The 21,987-nt window shown below is 38.6% G+C and overlaps 1 protein-coding gene across 2 annotated transcripts in view; it reads right to left on the reverse strand.

Annotated features, from left to right (window-relative positions):
- Positions 1–19,925: 19,925 nt before the first annotated feature.
- The window catches only part of PUS7L (pseudouridine synthase 7 like), a 134,960-nt gene continuing 132,898 nt past the window's right edge, over positions 19,926–21,987 (reverse strand). The window contains exon 8 of one of the 2 annotated variants that reach the window (XM_049882876.1): positions 19,926–20,158. In XM_049882876.1, the coding sequence (XP_049738833.1) occupies positions 19,967–20,158 (192 nt within the window). In that variant the 3' untranslated portion in view covers positions 19,926–19,966. The remainder of the gene's footprint in view (positions 20,159–21,987) is intronic. The other variant, XR_007517172.1, reaches the window with a different exon arrangement.

The following is a 21,987-nucleotide window of genomic DNA, read 5'->3' on the forward strand; positions in this document are numbered from 1 at the left end:
GTTTATTGAATACAATCATTAGCACTAATTTAATAGCATACTGATTTCCCTTGAGCTCCAGACCCACACATGCAACTGCCTGCTAAATCTCCACGCATGTCCAATTTCACAACTCCAAATCTGAATAAACCACCCCCCTAACGTGCATTTCCTTCAGTGACTCCAACCAGTGAGTAGCATCACCATCTATCCAATTATTATGGCCAAAAGTGGAGATCCTGAATTTCTCATCCTCCCTTACCACTCCTAGTCTCATCAGTTCTGGTTCTTCTAATTCCTTGTCCTATCTAGAGCTCAAAGCTGTCCATCTGACTGGACGGCTGCTTGAATAATGCTAGAGTTATATTGGATATAGACTCACAGTGGACTTTCAATAAATATTTAATTGCTTGATCACCTAATTCATCAAATACAGTGTACTTAATCAATATATCTGATATGGGTTTCATCATCTTAGATATCATTTGTTTAGCTAACTTTAATACCCATGAGTCCAGATTTTTGGTAAGATACTTGCTGTGTCATAAAATCACATTGGTCTGATCGAAAGTAAATATTTCTGCTCTGTTTACTCTAAGCCAGAGATGTGTTCTATCAGTGTTCTTTGGTCCATGGATTTTCAGCTTTTCCTAGCTTCTCAGGCCAAGAAAAGAATACTAGAGTCCAAGGGAATAAAGAGTGCTGGACAGATGAGAAGGTTTAGGCTTATTTCCTTTTTTAAAGTCTAAAATCAGATTTATCTACATTCAATATAATTCTAGACCTACTATTAGCATATAGTCTTGAGAAAACAGAAAAAGGTGATTAATGTCCTCAGATTTGGTTCTCTGTCTATTGAACTTTCTACATTGTCAGAATGGTCTCTTTGCATGTCATCTACTTCTTCAACACTTTAAATGTACATGGTATGTTTCTCGTATTAGCACTGATACAGAGTTTTCAATTCTCCAATTTTACAAAACCTTTGTTGCCCACTGCTGTTGTTGCTGGTTGCTGTTGTGCTGAAGTGAATGAAATGTTGCCCAGTCCTGTGCCATCTTTACAATCATAGGTATGCTCAAGTCCATTTTTTGAAGCCAATGTGTATTTTGAGTGCCTTCCAACCTAGGGGGCTCATCTTTCAGCACTATATTGAACAATATTCTGTTGTGATCTATAGAGTTTTCATTGACTAATTTGCAGAAGTAGATCACAGGCCTTTCTTCATTGTCTGACTTAGTCTGGAAGCTTTGGTGAAACCTGTCCACCATGGGTGACCCTACTTGTATTTGAAATGCAGGTGGCATAGCTTCAAGCATCATAGCAACAACCAAGCTACTACAGTACAACAAACTGATAAATGGGTGGTGTTGTCCACAAGAAAAAAAACCCGTTGTCATCGAGTCGATCCCAACTCAGTGACCCAGAGTAAAACTGGCCCATAATGTTTCCAAGGAGTGACTGGTGGATTTGAACTGCCAACCTTTTGGTTAATAGCCAAATGCTTAACCACTTTGCCACAACAGACAGGTGCAAATCCACCGTAGATATTGAGCCTGTTTCCAGTCATAACTGATGACATTTTTTTTTTTAACCATCTTGGCCCTTATCTTTGGTGGTGATGAGGAGTGTCAGGGGGAAATTACGTGGGAGAAACTACATCAGCCTCACTTTACGTTTAGTCCCAAAATAAAGTGAGATTTTCACCTACCCTAAAGATACCAACCAGATCCCAGGCCCATAAGAAGTGAGGATAGCCTGATTAAATGTGTTAACTTATTGGCACTCTAAGTGTAGTCTGTGGACCAGCTGCACTGACAGAACTGCGCACTCGTTAGGAATGCAAAATCAGGGGTTCCGTCCCAGACTTAAGAAGATCCCTAGGTGATTCAAATGCATATTAAATTTGGAGAAATACTATATTAAATTATCTCAAGCAATAATGCAGCAAGATATCATTTGTTTTCTCTATCCTTCCTATGCATAATGCACCAAACTGAAGGAAGATTGATCAACCACGAAGATTATTTTAAAAATGAAAGTCCCAAAAGCAAATAGGCAGTCTCTCCCAGTATAGTTTGGGAGAGTAGAAGTCAGTCTTAAAATATTTGCATTAGCAAAGCCATCCCTACTCTGACCTCATCCTACATAAACATTTCTCCAAAAGAAATCTATGCCTGTTGTTCCACCTGTCTTAAAGAGGTGAAGCAATAAGGAATCATAAGCCTATTGTTGACCAAAAGACCCTCCTGGACCAGATGTGGGCACCTTCCCATAATTCTTAAAGCTCATGCCTATCCATTCTCTAAGGTTAGTCTTATTTTAGCAAAAGTCTTATTCCAGTTTCTCTATCCTCCCTGTGGACCCAGCAGAAAGTCTCATTTAATGATTTAATGAAACTTCCAGCTCTGAGCTCCTTTATTAGTCTGGACAAATCTCAGGTGACTCTATCTTGTCACTTTGTTTATATCCAGTTTAAGAACAATGTAAGCCTGTACAAATTTATGATAATTAGACTTTTACTGGTTTGGTTTCTCCCTCTTCCTTTTTGTTTATATATTCTGTCTTCTTTCCTTTCAGTCTTTTCGTCCTTCCTATTTTTCCTTCTTTCCTTTCTTTTTCCCACTCTTCATTCCTTCTGTGATGGTTAAGGTTGTGTGTCAACTTGGCTGGACCATAGTTCTCAGTGGTTTGGCAGTTATGATGTAGTTTGGCAGTCATATGATGTTGTGATCACTTCCATGATGGGACCTGCTGTGAGTAGCCAATCAGTTGAAAGTGACTTTCCTTGAGTGTGTGGCAGACATTCTGGCAAAGCTCGCGGTCTCTTCCTCAATCTGGATCCTACAACTGGCTTCTGTTCGTCTGACCTCCATTTCTTGGGACTTGAGCTAGCAGCTTACCTGTGGCCTTGCCTGCTGATCTTGGGATTCCTTCATCTTCATAGCCTATGAGCAAGAGCCCACTCTCTAACCTGTCCATCTTGGGCTCGCCAGCCCCTGGGGCTATGTAAATCAGGAGAAGTCTTTATCCTGACCCATGGACTTGAGATTTTCCAGGCTTTACAACCATGTGAACGATTTCCTTGATATAAATCTCTCTCTATGTGTATTTATACACTTTACTGGTTTTGCTTCTCTAGAGAACTCAGCCTAAGACACCTTCCTTTCTTCCTTCTTTCCTTCCTCACAATTGTTTCTAAACCATTAATACAAAAAAAAAAAAAACCCATTGCCATCGAGTTGATTCCTACTCATAGTGACCCTATAGGACAGACCAGAACTGCCCCAAACCATTAATACAGTGCCCCATAAATATTTCTTTGTTTACACTGCTGTACAATCTATACACTGAGGGAGTATAAAATAATAAATTCATTTGTACATTCTTAACTGATAGCCAATATCCTCAGAAAGTCTGACTCAATTTTACTTATATTGGATGAGATGGTTAAGGAATGCCAAAGGATTAGGATCAAGGGATAGAATATCCATGTGCCAAAGTCTTGTAGGAATTTTAATAGGACAGATCTTTGTGTTGTACCCAGCGTCTATTCATAAGTAACAGTAGACCTTCTCTCTCCATGATCTAATAGTGAAAATTCCCTGCACCCTGACTAGCAGTTAAGAAATGTCATTGCAAGCAGGATTACTGATGTCTTGAAATCATACCACGTAAGGCTGCCTATGTAAAGATCTAGCTCAAATAACAAAAGACAGAGAGAGGTTGCGTGTCTTGAAAGCAAGTGGGGTGTGACAGAAAGAGCGTTAAACTGAAGGTTGGAGACTCAGAGAGCTAGTCCTAGGCTATGACACTATGAAGCAGTGAGAGTTGAGTTATCTTATGTCTCAGATCCTCCCTTCTTAATCTGTAAAGTAAGAATATTGGATTAGAAGATTGTTCAACTCTAACATCCTTTACTTTGTGGCTCATCATGAAAACAATTTTGAAGAAAAAATCACAGTAGTGTTTAAATGAAATAAATGAATAGAAAAAAGAGGAATATGAAGAAGGGTGGGGTAAAGAGTGAGATGAAATAGTTCCAAACTGCTTGATTGAATAAGTACAGCTATTTCTTTATGACCAACTGAGATCAATTTAACTGACAAATTCCTGCCATGTTTGTGGTCTATGAGTGTTCCAAGTGAGGGAACATGGGCAGATCAGAATCTCGTCTGATAACTAGGCTGAATTTTAGCAGTGGGGTTGGGACTCCACTGACTTATAAAGGTGTGTTTTGGGGAGATGATATGGACTCCTAGGAGCCATTTCTACAGAGGGAAGTGTTCTCTGCTCAGTTTCACAGAAGCTGCTTGGCAGCAGATTCACAAGAATCAAGCATGTTACTTGCCTTTTTCCACACTATCTATGTGAATGAGGGATGCTGAAAAAATAGAAAATATCAGCAAGAGCTCTGTTAATAACTCCAAAATGGATGCTTACAGTTGGATGAAAAAATTAAGTTTTTAATTTTGTAATCTCATTGAGTCTCAGGAGACTGAGAACGGAATGGGAAGGGTGCCCCTCTTTCCTTTTTTTTTCTTTCAATATAATTATTTTAGCAAAATTATTTTATAATATTGATTTTAAAACTTTCCCACTTAACTGCTCTTTCATTTCTGCAGAGCCTGAGCAGCTCACAAAGTTCAAAGATCATAGTTCTTTACAGTGCTGTTCAGTATAACATGATTGTGTTCACACAGAGTAATGAACTGTACTATTTCATGCTCTTTCAGAGTTAACTGCTGGCAAGGCAAAACTATTGGTAATCCTTTCCACAGCTGCAAAATAGCCTCTGTGTATCACATCACTAGGTCTAACAGGAGTCATGATGCACAATACCTTAACAAATCTACATCGGATTAAATTACTGAGACTGAAAAATTCAAGATGACCAAAGTTTTATATGCTAACATCAAATGATCTTGTTTATAGAAGGTACATATTAAACTTGTTTGCAGCATTGCATGAGATATCCATTAAATTTAACTAATTTGCTTCTGACAGTGCTTTATTTGGCTAGGACGCACAGTACTCTATGTGTGCCAGGAAGATTGCTGTTTAATAAGCGGAAAAAAATGGAGCCCATAAATGTTTGTGGAGGACTGGAATGTTTTACACTAAGACTAAATTTCAGTGATGTATTATTTAAAAATGATAACAACACTTTGGAATTTGAAATGACTGATGTACTGTGTACCATAAAACTGTATACAAATACCCTCTGTTTTGAGATAAATTCATAGCTTCCACCTCTCCACTGCCACACAGAGGAGTTAAAGATCAACCAACAAAAGGGAAAAATTCTCCATAGAGTCAGCTACTGTGAATCAGTATTAGGAGGAAACTGCTCTGTTACAGTGCTCATTCGGGAGTCTATATTCAGAGACAATCAGCCAAAGGAGAACAGTGAAAAAGTTTAGAGACATTTCCAAGTGACCAAGGGATCCTAAACTGGAATTCTTATTTAGTAAATAGATATGCTGGCAGTGGAGCATCAGGTAGCGGGACACCACATGCTTTCTTGGGGTAGGACAGGAAATAGAACATTTCTAAGCATGTCGCATTACTTAAATGCATGAAATACTGACTGGAACAGCTGGGTTCTTTCAAAGCTTTTACTCCTCAGTTAGTCTCAATCAAGTAACTCATTCTAAAGTTAATTGTAGGTTACTTTTAAATACAGTGTGAAGGCTCGCCAATTCATGATTCTCCTTTTCGTTTATTGCAAAGATAAAAATGGGGTGTGTATGTGTTTTTTTTATGTGTGTGTGTGTTTCAGCTGCAAGATTTTTATAAGTTCATGTTCTGAGAGTATTTTAATGGTCTCAGCAGAGATATGTTTTTGTTTTATTGATAGGTATGAGTAGTTCTTTATTCTTTCTTCATTTTAATGTATGTTTTATGCATTTTCACTCTTAAACAATTTTTAGCACAGCCTGAAGGGGAAAGGTGGGATAATCTGCCCTCACCTTTATCATACTCCAATAAAAGATGTTTTCATAAGATAAGCATTAAGACCTCATTACTATACCTGTATGAGGGGGAAAAAGGCCAAATTAATATTTTAGGATCAAGTTCTATTTTGAAGGAGAAAATAGGATTTACTTTACGCTTGGTGTAGAACTATAGGGAAATGCCCGTTCATATTCTTTTATTTTATAGCTATATTTAGGTATAATTAAGGTCAATAAATTGCAAGTCCAACACCTATCAGTCAGCTCATCACACTGTGGTGGCTTATGTGTTGCTGTGATGCTGGAAGCTAAGCCACTGGTGTTTGAAATACCAGCAGGGACAGTCATGGTGGACAGGGTCCATCAGAGCTTTCTAAGAAAGGCCAGAAGGAAAGGTCTGGCAATCTACTTCCAAAAATTAGCCAATGAAAACCCTACAAATCACGATAGAATATGGTCCAATACGGTGCTGGAAGATGAGCCCCCTCGGTTGGAAGGCACTCAGATACACAGTGGCTGCAATAATGGTCTTGAGCATGCTGAAGATCTTGAAGATGGCTCAGGACCAGGCAACGTTTCATTCTGTTGTACATAAGGTTGCCGTGAGTTGGAGCTGACTCGACAGTAACTAACAACAACAACAAACTGCACTTACTTAAAATCACAATTGATCAGTTTTGACTGTATATGCCTGTGAAACCATTAAAAAAAACAAGAAAAACATTCCATCACCTCCAAAAGTTTCCGTGTGTGCTTTGTAATCCATCCTTCTTTCCACCCATGTCTCCAGGCAACCTGCTCTCTGTCCTTATAGATTAGTTTTCATTTCTAGAATTTTATTTAAATGGAATCATACAGTGTGTACTCTGTTTTGCCCAGCTCTTTTTCATCAGCATGGTGATTTTGAGATTCACCCACGTGGTTGTGTCTACTAATTTTTTTTTTATTCTTATTATTGCTGAGTTCAGTAATACACCATTGCATGACTCTACAACAATCTGTCCATTCGCTCTCCTTTGATGAACCTTTGGGTTGGTCCCACTTTGAGGTTTTTACAAATAAGTTGCTACAAATACTCAGGTACAAATCTTTGCGTGGGCATGTATTTTTTTTTTCTATCAGATATACTCTTAGGAATTAAAAAGCCAGGTCATATAGTATATGTATGTTCATTTAAGAAAGTACCAAACTGTTCTAAAGTGGTCATACCATTTTACATCCACTCCAGCTGGATACGAGAATTCCTGTTGATGCACATCCTCGCCAATGCTTAGTATTGTCAGTTTTTTTAATCTTAGGACTTCAAGTCCCTGGTATAGTGTCTGGCCTCTCTCTTTACTCTGTCCTGTAGTTTCACTTTTGCCACTCCCTATCTCAATATTCCTGCTTATTTCTTAAACAGGACAGTGTCATTTTCCATTTTTTCTTGCCACAGAGCTAATTGTACATAAATGTTAGGGCCCATTCCATAGCCACCAATTACCCATCCTTCCTTAGCTACAAAGACGTTTGCCTTTACATTTGAGGTCAGGTCAAATTTTGGCTCTTGCCATGCTATTGGAAGTTATACAATAACCTCTGTACTTGGGAAAGGAGTAGAATAAGGTCCTAATGTCCTTATGTTAAAGTAAAACCCAGGAGTGGTGGTAGGAGGGAGGGGTGGAGGTATGTTTTTCTCACTTCACATGCTTCTCACTACTTACTCAATAGCAGTATCTAAGTGGATCAGAGAATTATGCATCTGTGGCACAAACAGTTCTCAAATACTAGCTCAAAGGTTGGAGGTTCGAACCCACCCAGAGGCACTTCAGGATACAGGCCTAGCAATCTGTTTCTGAAAGGTCAGAGCCTTGAAAACCCTATGGAGCAGTTTTACTCTGTACACATGGGGTCGCCATGAGTCAGAATTGACTCGATGGCTACTAACAAACAAAATATAACCATACGTGCTTTTTTCCTATTCTAAATTTCGTTGTGTTATAGATATGCTTATTTTTAGGAGAAATGCTACTCGTTTATTTCTGATATGACATTAATATTAGGGTAGCAGCTATACAGCACAGTTCCCATCCCATGCATTTAGCAGAGATCATTAGCTGAAGAGCTCCCTGAAATGCACTTGCCCCAAACCTGAACATCATTTTCAACCCAGCCCTAAGGCAGCTACTTCAGATCAATCAGTACGGAAACAAGAGATTAATTGTATTTGCCCTCACACTTTGGTTCATGGTAAAACTTTCCCAGAATGTTGAGTTTTTGCAAATTTTGCAAATAAATTTTCAATCTTACAAGATAGTAACTGACTGAGAAAACAATAAAACCTTGAGTAATGTATCTACAGCAATGTCCAATCTAACGCTTTAAGGTTCTGTAGGCACCATTGTCAGCCAAAGAGAGAATTAATTTAAACATATATAGCTAAAGAAAATGTACATTTGGACAAAAACAAAGATTCCTTTTAAAGAACAAATAATGCTTTCTAGTCTGGTTCTTTTAAAAAAAATGTAGATCTGGAAGCAATTTAGTAAATTTGCTGCATGTAAATTATAATTAGGACAGAAATCTTTTTTTTTTTTTTTTTTAAAAAGAAGTAGATAAACTCAAGGACAAGGAGATCAGGTTTAAATCTTAATCCCAGAGTTAAGTGAGGCAGGAACAGACTCAACATGCAACTATAAATATGTGCTAGACTATTTGAATTGCCATGTTACTATCCAAAATGCTACATTGTTATTTTGCAGTAACAAAATCTTACATATTTACGACTTTGACTCTACAGAGATTTTCTGAATACGATCATTTTAATTCAATCTGCTCAGCATATAAAATTGAGATGAATTAGAATTTATATACCGCAAGCACCAAGCCCAAAATGTAATACCAAATTAAATCAAAGCCTGTAAATACGAAGTGTTAGTGAAATTCCTTAAATAAAAATAACACTGTTCATAAAGTAAAATAAATGGATTGAAGCAGAAATTAAAAAAAAGAAATTTTTTTTTCAAAAATTTTTAAAAAGTATTTTGGAATGCGTGCCCTATTCATACTCCTTCCCTTCCAGGAGGGAGTTGTTCACAACCTTTGTTGAGTGAACAGTGGGCCCTATGTCCCCACCACCCAAGCTATAGATGGCTGTTGTTGTTAGGTGCCATCCAGTCAACATTTGAGTCATAGCAACCCAAGGTGACAGAGTAGAACTGCCCCATAGGATTTTAAAGATTAAAAAAAAAAGAAAATTTTTCAATTTTTTTAAATCTTTACGGGGGCAGATTGCTAAGTCTTCCTCTCTTGTAGCCACTGGGTGAGTTCGAACCGTTAAACATTCAGTTAACAGCGAGGGCTTAAGTATTGCACTACCAGGGCTTCTTATAGATGGCTAGATAGTGTCCACAATTAATTCTAAGGTAGCAAAACCTCTCAGCCCACTAGAAGTCTATGTCATGACTTGGCATAAAGGACTCTATTCAAAAAGAGCCGAACCAAGCCAGTCGATTTCTCTCGGAAGGTTAAAGTAAGTGCTACAGAAGGAGATGCCAGTTGGTGTTGAGCTGTGAAGCTGGAAGAGCAGGTAGACTCAAAGTTCAGAATAGCTATTTTAGACCATGTATAAGATAAGTAATCAAAGGGAAAAAAATTGGGGGGAGGGGATGGGTTGAGACTGAACAGAAGCAAAGGAAATGCAGAGACTATTGAGCAGCATCTAAAATAGAAAGTGAGTTAGTGGCATAAATTCCTGTCTTTACCTAACTGGTTCTAGTTCTCACGAAGTCCTACTCTACAGGTTCTGTTCTTGAATCCCTATGAAATTGATGGAACCTCAAGTAAAGTCACTTAAATGGATCTCTGCTGTATATACACTTCCACTTCCAGTTGCTGTTGTGTCACTTCCTACTCATACCACCCCATGTGTGTCAGGGTAGAACTTCTCTCTAGGGTTTTCAATGGCTGATTTTTTTAGAAGTGGATTATCAGGCCTTTCTTCTGAGGCACCTCTGGGTAGACTCAAACCTCCAACCTCTTGGTTAGCAGCCAAGCACGTTATCCATTTCTACCACCCAGAGACTCCCCATATATACTAAAGAACCCAACCAAAGGAATACCAGTAACAATTCAACTTCCTAGTGCTAATGAGATATTCATCCTAAGTATTCTTCTATCTCTCCTTTATCCAAAAACCACACAAAGAAACAGAAAATTATCTTGCTCAACTGAGTTTTCCTTCTCTATGAGAATTTCAGGGGTCCCTGAGTGGCACAAATGGTTTACACTCCGCTACTAATTTTTTTTTTTTTTTTTTTTACTAACAGAAAGGTTGCCCTTCAACCCCCGCCCCCAGCAGCACCATGGAAGAAAAGCCTGGTGATCTGCTTCCATAAAAATTACAGCCCAGAATATCCTGTGGAACAGTTCTACCCTGTAACACATGGGGTTGCCATGAGTTGCAATTTACTGGCCAATAACAGGATGATAGTTTCATAATTGTGCATCTCATAAATATAGAACTTGGTCAGGAGGAGGGATATATATCAAAAGTAACTATCCTCCTGTCTGGGTTCCAATTCCTTCATGTCTCTTTAGGCCTCCTTAGACCCTGCCCCATCATCTCTCCCTCTCCACTAGCCCTTTTTCCTCAGCCTAAATACGACATTAACTCTCGCCCATCTTAACTCCCTCAGCACTGCACTCCTGTAGCCAAGGCCTTATTTTTTTTTTTTTCTTCCCTTCTCAGTTAAGGATTTTGAAAGCCTATATATGTATCTATATTTTCAGACCTCTCATTTACTCCTCAGCCTAGTGCAAACTGGCTTCTACTTTCATCCATGATGCTCCTCTTGCTGTACACTTGATCACAGAATTGCCGCACACAAGAATTTCTTTTAAAACCTGAGCAGAATATTTGCCATTTACCCCGTCAGATCTCTGTCTACCCTTTTCCACACGATTCTATGCAGGTAAGCTGACCTATATGAACTGCATCAACAGCTTTTTCCTCTGGGATCTGTTTGGATGCTTATAAGCATCTTAAACTCAACATCCCCAAAATTGGACTGTCTTCATATCCAAATCTTTGTTCTTACCTGTATTCCTTATCTTATTTAATACCAACCTGTGTAGTACAGAATTAACTTTACCCAGCCTTTGGCCCAGTTTGAAAGCAGTAACCTCTAAACCCTTGGAACGTTTCCCAGGAGAGCAGCACTGTTGCACTGAAGTGTGTAGGCTCTGCATGTTTGTCTAGAATGTCTTGTCTGCTGTATGATTCACTTCCACATACCAGTTTTGAAGGGCTCAGAATTCAAAATGATACCTCAGCAAAATATTACATGGACTTTTTAAGGCTACTTCAAAGTCTTCAGATAGCAAAGATCTACCCTGTAAGAATGGGTACCATTTTAAGACAAAGGGGAAATCACATTTGCTTGGGTTGGAATGCACTTGGTTGAAGAAAATTCAATCGCTTATTTATACAGGGATTTCAGAACTTTTAATATGTTAATATGAATTGTATATCTTTATGAAGGGATCTAGTATGTAGCATTTTCCCGATTTATGTGATCATAAAGACCTTTTACCACAGAAGACAGTGGATGAGACGCTACTGCTGATAGAACTCGCTTGAAAAATTCTAATAAACTAAACTCCTGAGCATGAAAACCTTCGTAATGTTGCTCAGTTATATCTTTCTATTTCTCTCTCATCACTCTCCCTTTTAATACTCTCCAACCCATGTTCTAGCTACGATCTGCCCTGAATTTCCATAACTTCACATCACATTCTTGTTTGTGATGTTCAACCACATTGATGTAACCTTCCCTTTGTCCCTCCCCAACCCTCCCCATCATGCAACAAACCATATCTCATTACTCAAGACACTGAAGAAATTATACTTTTTTTTCCCCAAAAACTTCCTCTGTATGACAGAAGAACAAACAAATCTGTCTTTGAAGAAGTACAGCCAGAATACTCCTTAGAGGCTAGGATGGCAAGACTTGGTCTCACTTATTTTGAACTTGTTATCAGAGAGGACCAGTCTCTGAAGGACATCATGCTTGGTAAAGTAGAGGTCAGCAAAAAAGAGGAAGACCGTTAACAAGATGGAGTGACCCAATGGCTGCAACAATGGGCTCAAACATAGCAACAATTGTAAAGATGGCCCAGGACTGGGCAGTGTTTCATTCTGTTGTACATTTGGTTGCTAAGATTTGGAATCAACTTAGTAGTAGCTAACAATAACAACAACATCTGAGCTTTTAAAAAAAAAAAAAACAGCTATAAAAGCTATTTTATCCTAAATTTAGGACAGATATTGATAAACTGGAAAATTTTCCTGGTAAAGGTGACTAGGGTAGTTCAGATCCTGGAGTCCATCTTACATGAAAAACAAATCTGAGGTAGTGTGGATCCTGGAATCCATGTTACATTAAAAAAAAAAAAAAAAATTTGAAGCCTGTATGTTTAATGTAGAAGAGAAAAGTCTTAAGAGATGGCATAATATGTATCTTCATATATTAAAAGGGGTTATTTAGGAGAGAGATTAGACTTCTGTAGATTCATAGAAAGTAAAACATGAGCTGATCAGTGGTAGAATTAGTCCTGTGCCCTGATGTAAAGAAAAACTTTCTGACAAATAGCCGTGGATAACAGATTGGCCGTTTTGTAAGGTAGCTGACTTCTGGAAGAGTTTTCTAAAACAGGATGCCAAAATGAGAGGATTTCATTATTCTATATGATTCCCAAATTGGAGATGCTTAGATTAGAAGACTTCTACCTCACACTGGGTGAAGTAGACAGTTCGCGAAAAATAGGAAGATCCTCAGTGAGATAGATTGACACAGTGGCTACAACAATATTCTCAAACATAGCAATGACCATGAGGATGGTGCAGGACTGGGCAGTGTTTCATTCTGTTGTACATAGGGTCACTATGAGTCGGAACCAACTCGACAGCACCTAACAACAACAAAGTCCTTTTCAACCTCAAGTTCTAGGATCAAAGTTACTATATTTTTAGGAATCTGCTTGATATTTTAAACAAAATTAACAAATTAAGTCAAGGACTTTAAGGACCAAAGTACATATTTCATAAGCCTATTTTATTTTAGTGATTTTTTAAGCAGGTTGGAGTATAAATAAAAAAAATTTTTTTTAAGATACCTAGCTCCTAAAAGAATGAAAAATATTAGTGACTGAGGTTTATTAAATGGATTTGAAGGAAACTGACTCACAACTTGTGTAACTGAATTTGGAAGATGCTGACTAATGTTTTTATGTCTTCTGTCTAGACTAGAAGCTTTAAAAACACACCTGTGATTCCCCAAGCCTCTGGTGAACCAAGCCTCATAAGACAGTTTTGTATGAAGAATAAAACACTCATCACCCACAGTACCCACAACTGTGAGTCTGGAGACTGGGGGAGGCTGAGAGTTGTTATTGTGTTGAGAACTCAAGTGCTTTTTACACATGACTTCAGCAGATCTTCCAAAGAGCTTTCACTCTTTGTGCAGGTTCAGAATGCATATTCCAGGAGTAGCTAAGGGAGGGGTTATTGTGGGAATAAAAAACAGTGTGGACCATCTGTTAGTTTCCACTCCATAAAATCTTATCACCTTTCTTCATAAATCAGTCCCAGGGGCCCTGATTCTTTCTCCTTTCCCCTGCCACTCCCACCAGCATTTGAGGTTCTGTCACTCTCCTAGCTTAAAGGTTGAGAAAGACTAGTGTTTAAGCAGTATTCCTGAGTTTATTCACTATGTTGTTTGTAAAAATGTGATATAGCTCTTCTAAGTTACCTCAGTGGGAACTTTTCACTTATCTATTTATTGGAAAAATTGTTCAATCCAAGCCTGTCACAATATAGAAATTAATTTTTAAAATATCAGGTAATTTAAAATTTTGTTAGTGATTTAAAAATTTTGGGTTTTATCACACGAAATTGTATTGAATCTCCCCAATTATAAAACAAAAACCAGTGTCTCTGGTTAAAATAACAATGAGAAGTCTGAACCCCACTATTCCATCTCCCTAACACCCTGCCTTTGAAACCCCCATTAGTTCCAGAGGCAGCTCTCTGACTTAATAGATGAGATGGACATGTGAATACCTAATACAATGCAAGGCAGGAATCAGGAATACAGACAAAGAAAATACTAAATTCTCTAGTGTATTTGGAGAGACATAACAAAAGAATTGGCATTTACACTGTACACTGAGAAACAAGCAGAGTTTTGACAGAAAATATGGGAGGAAAAGATGGTAAAGAATGTAAGTGAAGGAAAAGTTAAATCGAAATGTACAGAAGCTTTGAAGTATGATTTAAAAAGTACAAATCATAATATGTGGACTCTTGGCTCTTGTTTCCCTTATTTCTCCCTCACTCTTGAATAATTGGCTAAGAATGATGTAGCACTGCACAGAGAGGTTCACAGGATTTATTTAGGTTCAAAGGTTGTGGAGAAGCTTTTGCCTCTGCTATAAATAAGCTTACTATCCAAAGAGGAAGAGGGGACAGTATATTAAATATAAAAACCAAAACAAATCCATTGCCGTCGAGTCAATTCCAACTCATAGTGACCCTATAGGCAATGTTAATATAAATATTCAAACCTTGTTACTGAATTGCAGGCGTCAATTGGAGGTTGAAATGATATTTAAAAAAACAAACACCGCCACAGTAGTCAAAACAGCCTGGTACTGGTACAATAACAGATACATAGACCAATGGAACAGAATTGAGAATCCAGACATAAATCCACCCACATATGAGCAGTTGATATTTGACAAAGGACCCAAAACAGTGAAATGGGGAAAAGACTGTCTTTTTAACAAATGGTACTGGTATAACTGGATAAAAAAATCTGCAAAAAAATGAAACAAGACCCATACCTCACTCCATGCACAAAAATGAGCTCAAAATGGATCAAAGGCCTAAATATAAAATCTAAAAAGATAAAGATCATGGAAGAAGAAATAGGGACAATGTTAAATGTTAGAAGCCCTAATACATGGCATAAACAGTATACAAAACATTATTAAGAATGCAGAAGAAAAACTAGATAACTGGGAGCTCCTAAAAATCAAACACCTATGCTCATCCAAAGACTTCACCAAAAGAGTAAAAAGACTACCTACAGACTGGGAAAAAGTTTTTAGCTATGACATTTCTGATCAGGGCCTGATCTCTAAAATCTACACGATACTGTAAAAACTCAACTACCAAAAGACAAATAACCCAATTTAAAAAAGGGCAAAACATATGAATAGGCGCTTCACTAAAGAAGACATTCAGGTAGCTAACAGATACATGAGGAAATGTTCACGATCATTAGCCATTAGACAAATGCAGATCAAAACTACAATGAGATTTCATCTCACTCCAACAAGGCTGGCATTAATCCAAAAAACACAAAATAATAAATGTTGGAGAGGCTGTGAAGAGACTGGAACACTTATACACTGCTGGTGAATGTAAAATGGTACAACCACTTTGGAAATTGATTTGGTGCTTCCTTGAAAAGCTAGAAATAGAACTACCATACAATCCAGCAATCCCACTCCTTGGAATATATCCTAGAGAAATAAGAGCCTTTACACGAACAGATACATGCACACCCATGTTTACTGCAGCACTGTTTACAACAGCAAAAAGACAGAAGCAACCAAGGTGCCCATCAATGGATGAATGGATAAATAAATTATGGTGTATTCACACAATGGAATACTATGCATCGATAAAGAACAGTGAGGAATCTGTGAAACATTTCTTAACATGGAGGAACCTGGAAGGCATTATGCTGAGTGAAATGAGTCAGTTGCAAAACAACAAATATTGTATAAGACCACTATTATAAGAACTTGAGAAATAGTTTAAACTGAGAAGAAAACATTCTTTTTTGGTTATGAAAGGGGAGAGGGAGGGAGGGTGGGAGAGTATTCACTGATTAGTAGATAAGAACTACTTTAGGTGAAGGGAAAGACAACATACAATACAGGGGAAGTCAGCGCAACTGGACTAAACCAAAAGCAAAGAAGTTTCCTGAATAAACTGAACCCTTTGAAGGCCAGTGTGGCAGGGGTTTGGGGACCATGGCTTCAGAGGACATCTAAGTCAATTGGCATAATAAAATCTATTAAGAAAACATTCTGCATCCCTCTTTGAAGAGTGGCGTCTGGGGTCTTAAACATTAGCAAGCAGCCATCTAAGATGCATCAATTGGTCTCAACCCACCTGGATCAAAGGAGAGTGAAGAACACCAAGGACACAAGGTAATTACGAGGCTAAAAGAAAGGGCCACATGAACCAGAGACTACATCATCCTGAGACCAGAGGAACTAGATGGTGCCCGGCTACAACCGATGACTGCCCTGACACGGAACACAACAGAGAACCCCTGAGGGAGCAGGAGAGCCGTGGGATGCAGACCCCAAATTCTCATAAAAAGACCAGACTTGATGGTCTGACTGAGACTGGAAGGACCCCGGTGGTCGTGGCCTCCAGACCTTCTGTTGGGCCAGGACAGGAACCATTCCCGAAGCCAACTCTTCAGACATGGATTGGACTGAACAATGGGTTGGAGAGGGATGCTGGTGAGGAGTGAGCTTCTTGGATCAGGTGCACACTTGAGACTATGTTGGCATCTCCTGCCTGTAGGGGAGATGAGAGGGTGGAGGGGATTAGAAGCTGGTTAAATGGACATGAAAAGACAGAGTGGAGGGAGAATGCAGGCTGTCTCATTAGGGGGAGAGTAACTGGGAGCATGTAGCAAGGTGTATACAAGTTTTTGTGTGAGAAACTGACTTGATTTGTAAACTTGCACTTAAAGCACAATAAAAATTATAAAAAACAAACAAACTCATTGCCGTCAAGTCGATTCCAACTCATAGCCACCCTATAGGACAGAGTAGAACTACCCTATAGGGTTTTCTGGAGCCCTGATGATGCAGTGGTTAAGAGCTACAGCTGCTAACCAAAAGGTCGGCAATTCAGACCCCCTAACTGCTCCTTGGAAGAAACCCTGTGGGTCAGTTCTACTCTGCTCTGTAGGGCTGCTATGAGCCGGGATTGATTCGACGGCATATAATAACAACAGCAACATAGGGTTCTATTCTGTAATCTTTAAGGAGGAGCCCTGGTGGTACAGTGGTTAAAACACTTGGCTGCGAGAGGTTTGCAGTTCAGACCCACTAGCTGCTCCACAGAAGAAAGATGTGGGGAGTCTGCTTCCGTTATGATCTACAGCCTTGGATGCCCTATGGGGCAGTCCTACTCTGTCCAATAGGGCCAACTATAAGTTGGAATCAACTTGTCAGCAATTTTTTTTGTTTGTTTGTTTAATCTTTAAGGAAACAGACTGGGACATCTTTATCCTGTGCAGCAGCTAGTGGATTCACACCTCAGAACTTTCGGTTAGCAGCTGAACACCTTAACCACTGTGCCATCAGGACTCCTTCAAAATTGTATTAGGCCCTCCAATTTCCTTTGATTGTACTTTTACTATTTCTACTCTCACAGTCATGAAAATTTACACATTTTGATTAGACCAAGAGAATAAAAGACATAGCCAGATCATGTACCACTCTGAAGCCTGTACTCTAAAATGAACTGGAGCCCTGGTGGCGTAGTGGTTAAGAGCTCGTCTGCTAATCAAAAGGTCAGCAGTTTGAATCCACCAGCTGTTCCTTGGAAACCATAAAATGTAGGGAGTCTCTTCGTGGCACAAACAGTTAACTCTCGCAGCTGCTAACCGAAGATGTCGTTGGTTCAAATCTACTCAGAGGTGCTTCAGAAAAAATTCCAGCAATTTACTTCCTAAAAATTAGCCATTGAGAACCCTAGGAGCACTGACACACATGGGGTCTCTATGAGTCAAAATTAACTCAAAGGCAACTGGTAGCTGGTATAAAATGAAGAGATTGGATTGGAAGGTCATGAATGTTCTTTGCAGTTATAACATTGTTTGGTTTTACATGTATAAATGTAATCAACACATATTCTCTCTCTCTTTCTTTCTCGCTGCCTTCCTCCCTGCCTTTCATTCTTTCTCTTACATATAACCAAAACCAAATCCAGTGCTAACTCATAGAGACCCCATAGGACAGAGTAGAACTGTCCCATAGAGTTTCCAAGGAGTGCCTGGTGTATTTGAACTGCCGACCCTTTGGTTAGCAGCCATAGCACTTAACCACTATGCCACCAGGGTTTCCTCTCTTACATATATACAATAAAAATGATGTGCACGTTTTTCATGGGGGAAAAAAAACCTTAGGCTAATCTGACATTTTTATCCAGAGATATTTTGCCCTGTGTAAATATTCTTACAGTATCTTTATGTATATAACCAAGTAATGAACATAAAAAAATGTATGTCATATGTATATATGTGCCATTGTACACATATGATTTGGTTATGGAGAGTTTATAAGATAAAATGGGTAATGTCAAATGGAGCCCTGGTGGCACAGTAGGTAAGAGGTCGGCTGCTAACCAAAAGGTCAGCAGTTCAAACCCACCAGCCTCTCCTTGGGAACCCTAGGGGGCAGTTCTACTCTGTCCTATAGGGTCGCTATGAGTTGAAATCAACTCAGCAGCAATGGGTTTTGTTTTGTTCTTTCTTGTTAATATCAAATATGAATCAATATCTCTATGCAATCTGGAATGAATAGCAAAGACGATTCAGTACAAAGTCTGATAGGTCATCTGTTTCAGTAGCCTTCCTAAGGTTCATCAGAATTGTCCTTGCCTACTGTATTAGGTTCAGAGCAGTGACTAGGTCAAGTCTATGGACACTGGTCGCCCCATAACACTTTAGACCTTGCAGGCAAATGAGGTAAATTCTAAGTTCCTTTGAAGCACTTTATCTGTGGTGAACCTGAACCCAGAGTTCATGAGGGCCCCATGGGATTTTCAGGACTGGTTTCAGAGCATTTGGGACCTTTTAGAGCAAGCCATGTTTTTCTCAGCTGCCTCATATGCACTCAATAGCTGGACAACAGAAAAGGAAGACAGAAGAAAAATTGATGCATTTGAACTGCGATGTCAGCAAAGAATTTTGAGTATACTGTGGACTGCCAGAAGAACAAATAAATCAGTCTTAGAAATACAATCTGAATGTTCCTTTCAAGCAAGGATGGTGATTCTTCTACTCATTTGGTAGAGGGTCGGTGAAAAGCAGAGAAACCTTCAACGATACAAGTCGACACAATAGCTATAACAATGAACTCAAACACACCAAGGATCGTGAAGATGACATAGGACTGAGCAATGTTTCATTCTATTATACATAAGGTGGCCATGAGTCATAGCCAACTTGATAGTAACTAACAACAACAATATTAGAATCCCCAGATTTGCAAACAGTTAACTAGTTCGGCTGCTAAACAAAAGTTTTAAGTCCACCCAGAGATACCTTGAAAGAAAGTCCTGCCAACCTACTTCTAAAAAATCAACCACTGAAGACCATATGGAGCACAGTTCTACTCTGACACACATGTGGTCGCCACGAGTCAGAATCAACTCAATGCAACCGGTTTTTAGGACTAGTATTAACCCAGGCTCCAGAGAGACCCTGAAAAACCACTTCCTCTTAGAACTGGATCAGCCCTAATACTCACTTTCCCGGCGGACTGGACCCCAAGCATTCAAAGCAGTCCTGTTGCATACTTCTTCTCAAAGCTGAATGTTCGGAAGGAAAGTGAGAGTGAACTGTACAGAAAGGTGTGGAAATGTTGATCAAGCCTTTACATTACAGTATGGAAGGGCCTGGAAGTGTGACAAATAGGCAGCTAAACAAGCCATGCAGACTAAACCTTAAACAATTTTGTATTTCATGAAATAAGGGCATTTATAGTTTTTCAAACATGTGAAATACATTAACTCATTAAAACTTTTTGGATAATATCAGAATGGAAGTAATAAATAAATAACTTGGTGTAAATTAGTAGCAACTGATTAGACTATTATACAATGAGTCCTTACAAAAAGACATGGGATAATTTGTTCCTAGAAAATTTCATAAACTTCTGAAAAAACTTATTTAGTAACGTCCGTACCTTGGTGATGCAGTGGCTAAGCGTTTGGCTGCTGACCAAAAGGTCGGCAGTTCGAATCCTCTAGCCGCTCCTTGGAAACTGTATAGGGCAGTTTTACTCTGTCCTGTAGGGTGGCTATGAGTCAGAATCAACTCCGTGACAACAGGTTTGGTTTTGCGTTTTTTGTTTTGGTACCACTGTGCAAAAGAAGAGATCGTATGAAAGTTTTCACTCAGTAAATCTCAGTAGTCAAAATACATGTAAAACCCAGAAACCCAGTGCCCTTGAGTCAATATCTTAAATATTCTGACTTTCTGAGATTTTTAACAAACTCTGCCTTACATTCTGACATCTAGGACATTGGTAATAATATATATTCCTGGAAAAAATGCTTAATTAAATTACACTATAGCAAAACAAAGAGAACTTCCTAATCAAAAAAAAAAAAAAAAAAACCACACTATTGAGTAGGCATTGGGTATGGCAAAACAAAGAGAACTTCCTAATCAAAAAAAACCACACTATCAACATACTCTGGAAACTAAACTAAGTAAATATTATAGAACTGTTGTATTAAACTAGCCTTTAATTATACTAGCGCTGTTAGTTCTGCAATGATTAAATTATGGGTTTTCAGCATTTCCTTTTAACTCCTTGTTGTTGTTAGGTGACATCAAGTCAGTTCCACCTCATAGTGACCCTATGTACAACAGAACAAAACACTGCCTAGTGCTGCACCATCCTTACAATCATTGCTGTGTTTGACCCCATTGTTGTACCCACTGTATCAATCCATTTTGTTGAGGGTCTTCCTCTTTTTCACTGACTCTCCACTTTACTAAGCATCATGTCCCTCCTGATAACGTGTCCAAAGTACATGAGACAAAATCTTTCCATCCTTTCTTCTAAGGAGCTTTCTAGCTGTACTTCTTCCAAGACAGATTTGTTCATTCTTCTGGCAGTCCGTGATATATTCAATATTCTTTGCCAACACCATAACTCAAAGGTATCAGTTCTTCGGTCTTCTTTATTCATTGTATAGCTTTTGCATGCATATAAAAAAAAAAAATTTTTTTTTTTTTTTTATAAGGTAGTTGCAAATACCATGGCTTGGGTCACATGCACATTAGTCTTCAAAGTGACATATTTGCTTTTGGACACTTTGAAGAGGCCTTTTGCAGCATATTTGCCCAATGCAATTTACATCATTTGATTTCCTGACTGCTGCTTCCATGGGTGTTGATTTTAGATCCAAGTAAAATGAAATCCTTGAAAACTTCAACGTTGTCTCTGTTTAGGATGATGTTGTTTATTGGTCCAGTTGTGAGGATTTTTGTTTTCTTTATGTTGAAGTGTAATCATACTGAAGACTGTGGTGTTTGATCTTCGTCGGGGTGATTCAAGTCTTCTTCATTTTCAGCAAGCAAGGTTGTGTCATTTGCAATATTACAGGTTGTTAATTGGCCTTCCTCCAATCTTGATGCTGAGTTCTTTTTCATATAGTCCAGCTTCTCTAATTACTTGCTCAGTGCATACATTGAACAAGTACAGTGAAAGGATAGAACCCTGATGCACACTTTTCCAATTTTAGACAATTCAGTATCCCCTTGTTCTATTTGAATGACTGCCTTTTAGTCTATGTACATGTTCCTCATGAGCATAATTAAGTGTTCTGGAATTCCCATTCTTTACAATGTTATCCATAATTTGTTATGATCCACACAGTTGAATGCCTTTGCATAGTCAATAAAACACAAGTAAACATCTTTCTGGTATTCTCTGCTTTCAGCCAGGATCCATCTGACATCAGCAGTGAAATCCCTCATTCCATACCCTCTTCTGAATCCAGCTTGAATTTCTGGCAGTTCCCTGTTGATGTACTGCTGCAATTATTTTTGAATTATCTTTGGCAACATTTTACTTGCATGTGATATTAATTATATTGTTCAAAAATGTCCACATTCTGTTGGATTACCTTTCTTTGGAATGGGCACAAACATGGACCTCTTCCAGTTGGTTGGCCAGG

This window comes from Elephas maximus, chromosome 4 (assembly GCF_024166365.1).
Source record: "Elephas maximus indicus isolate mEleMax1 chromosome 4, mEleMax1 primary haplotype, whole genome shotgun sequence".
In the NCBI taxonomy this organism is placed as follows: Eukaryota; Metazoa; Chordata; class Mammalia; order Proboscidea; family Elephantidae; genus Elephas; species Elephas maximus.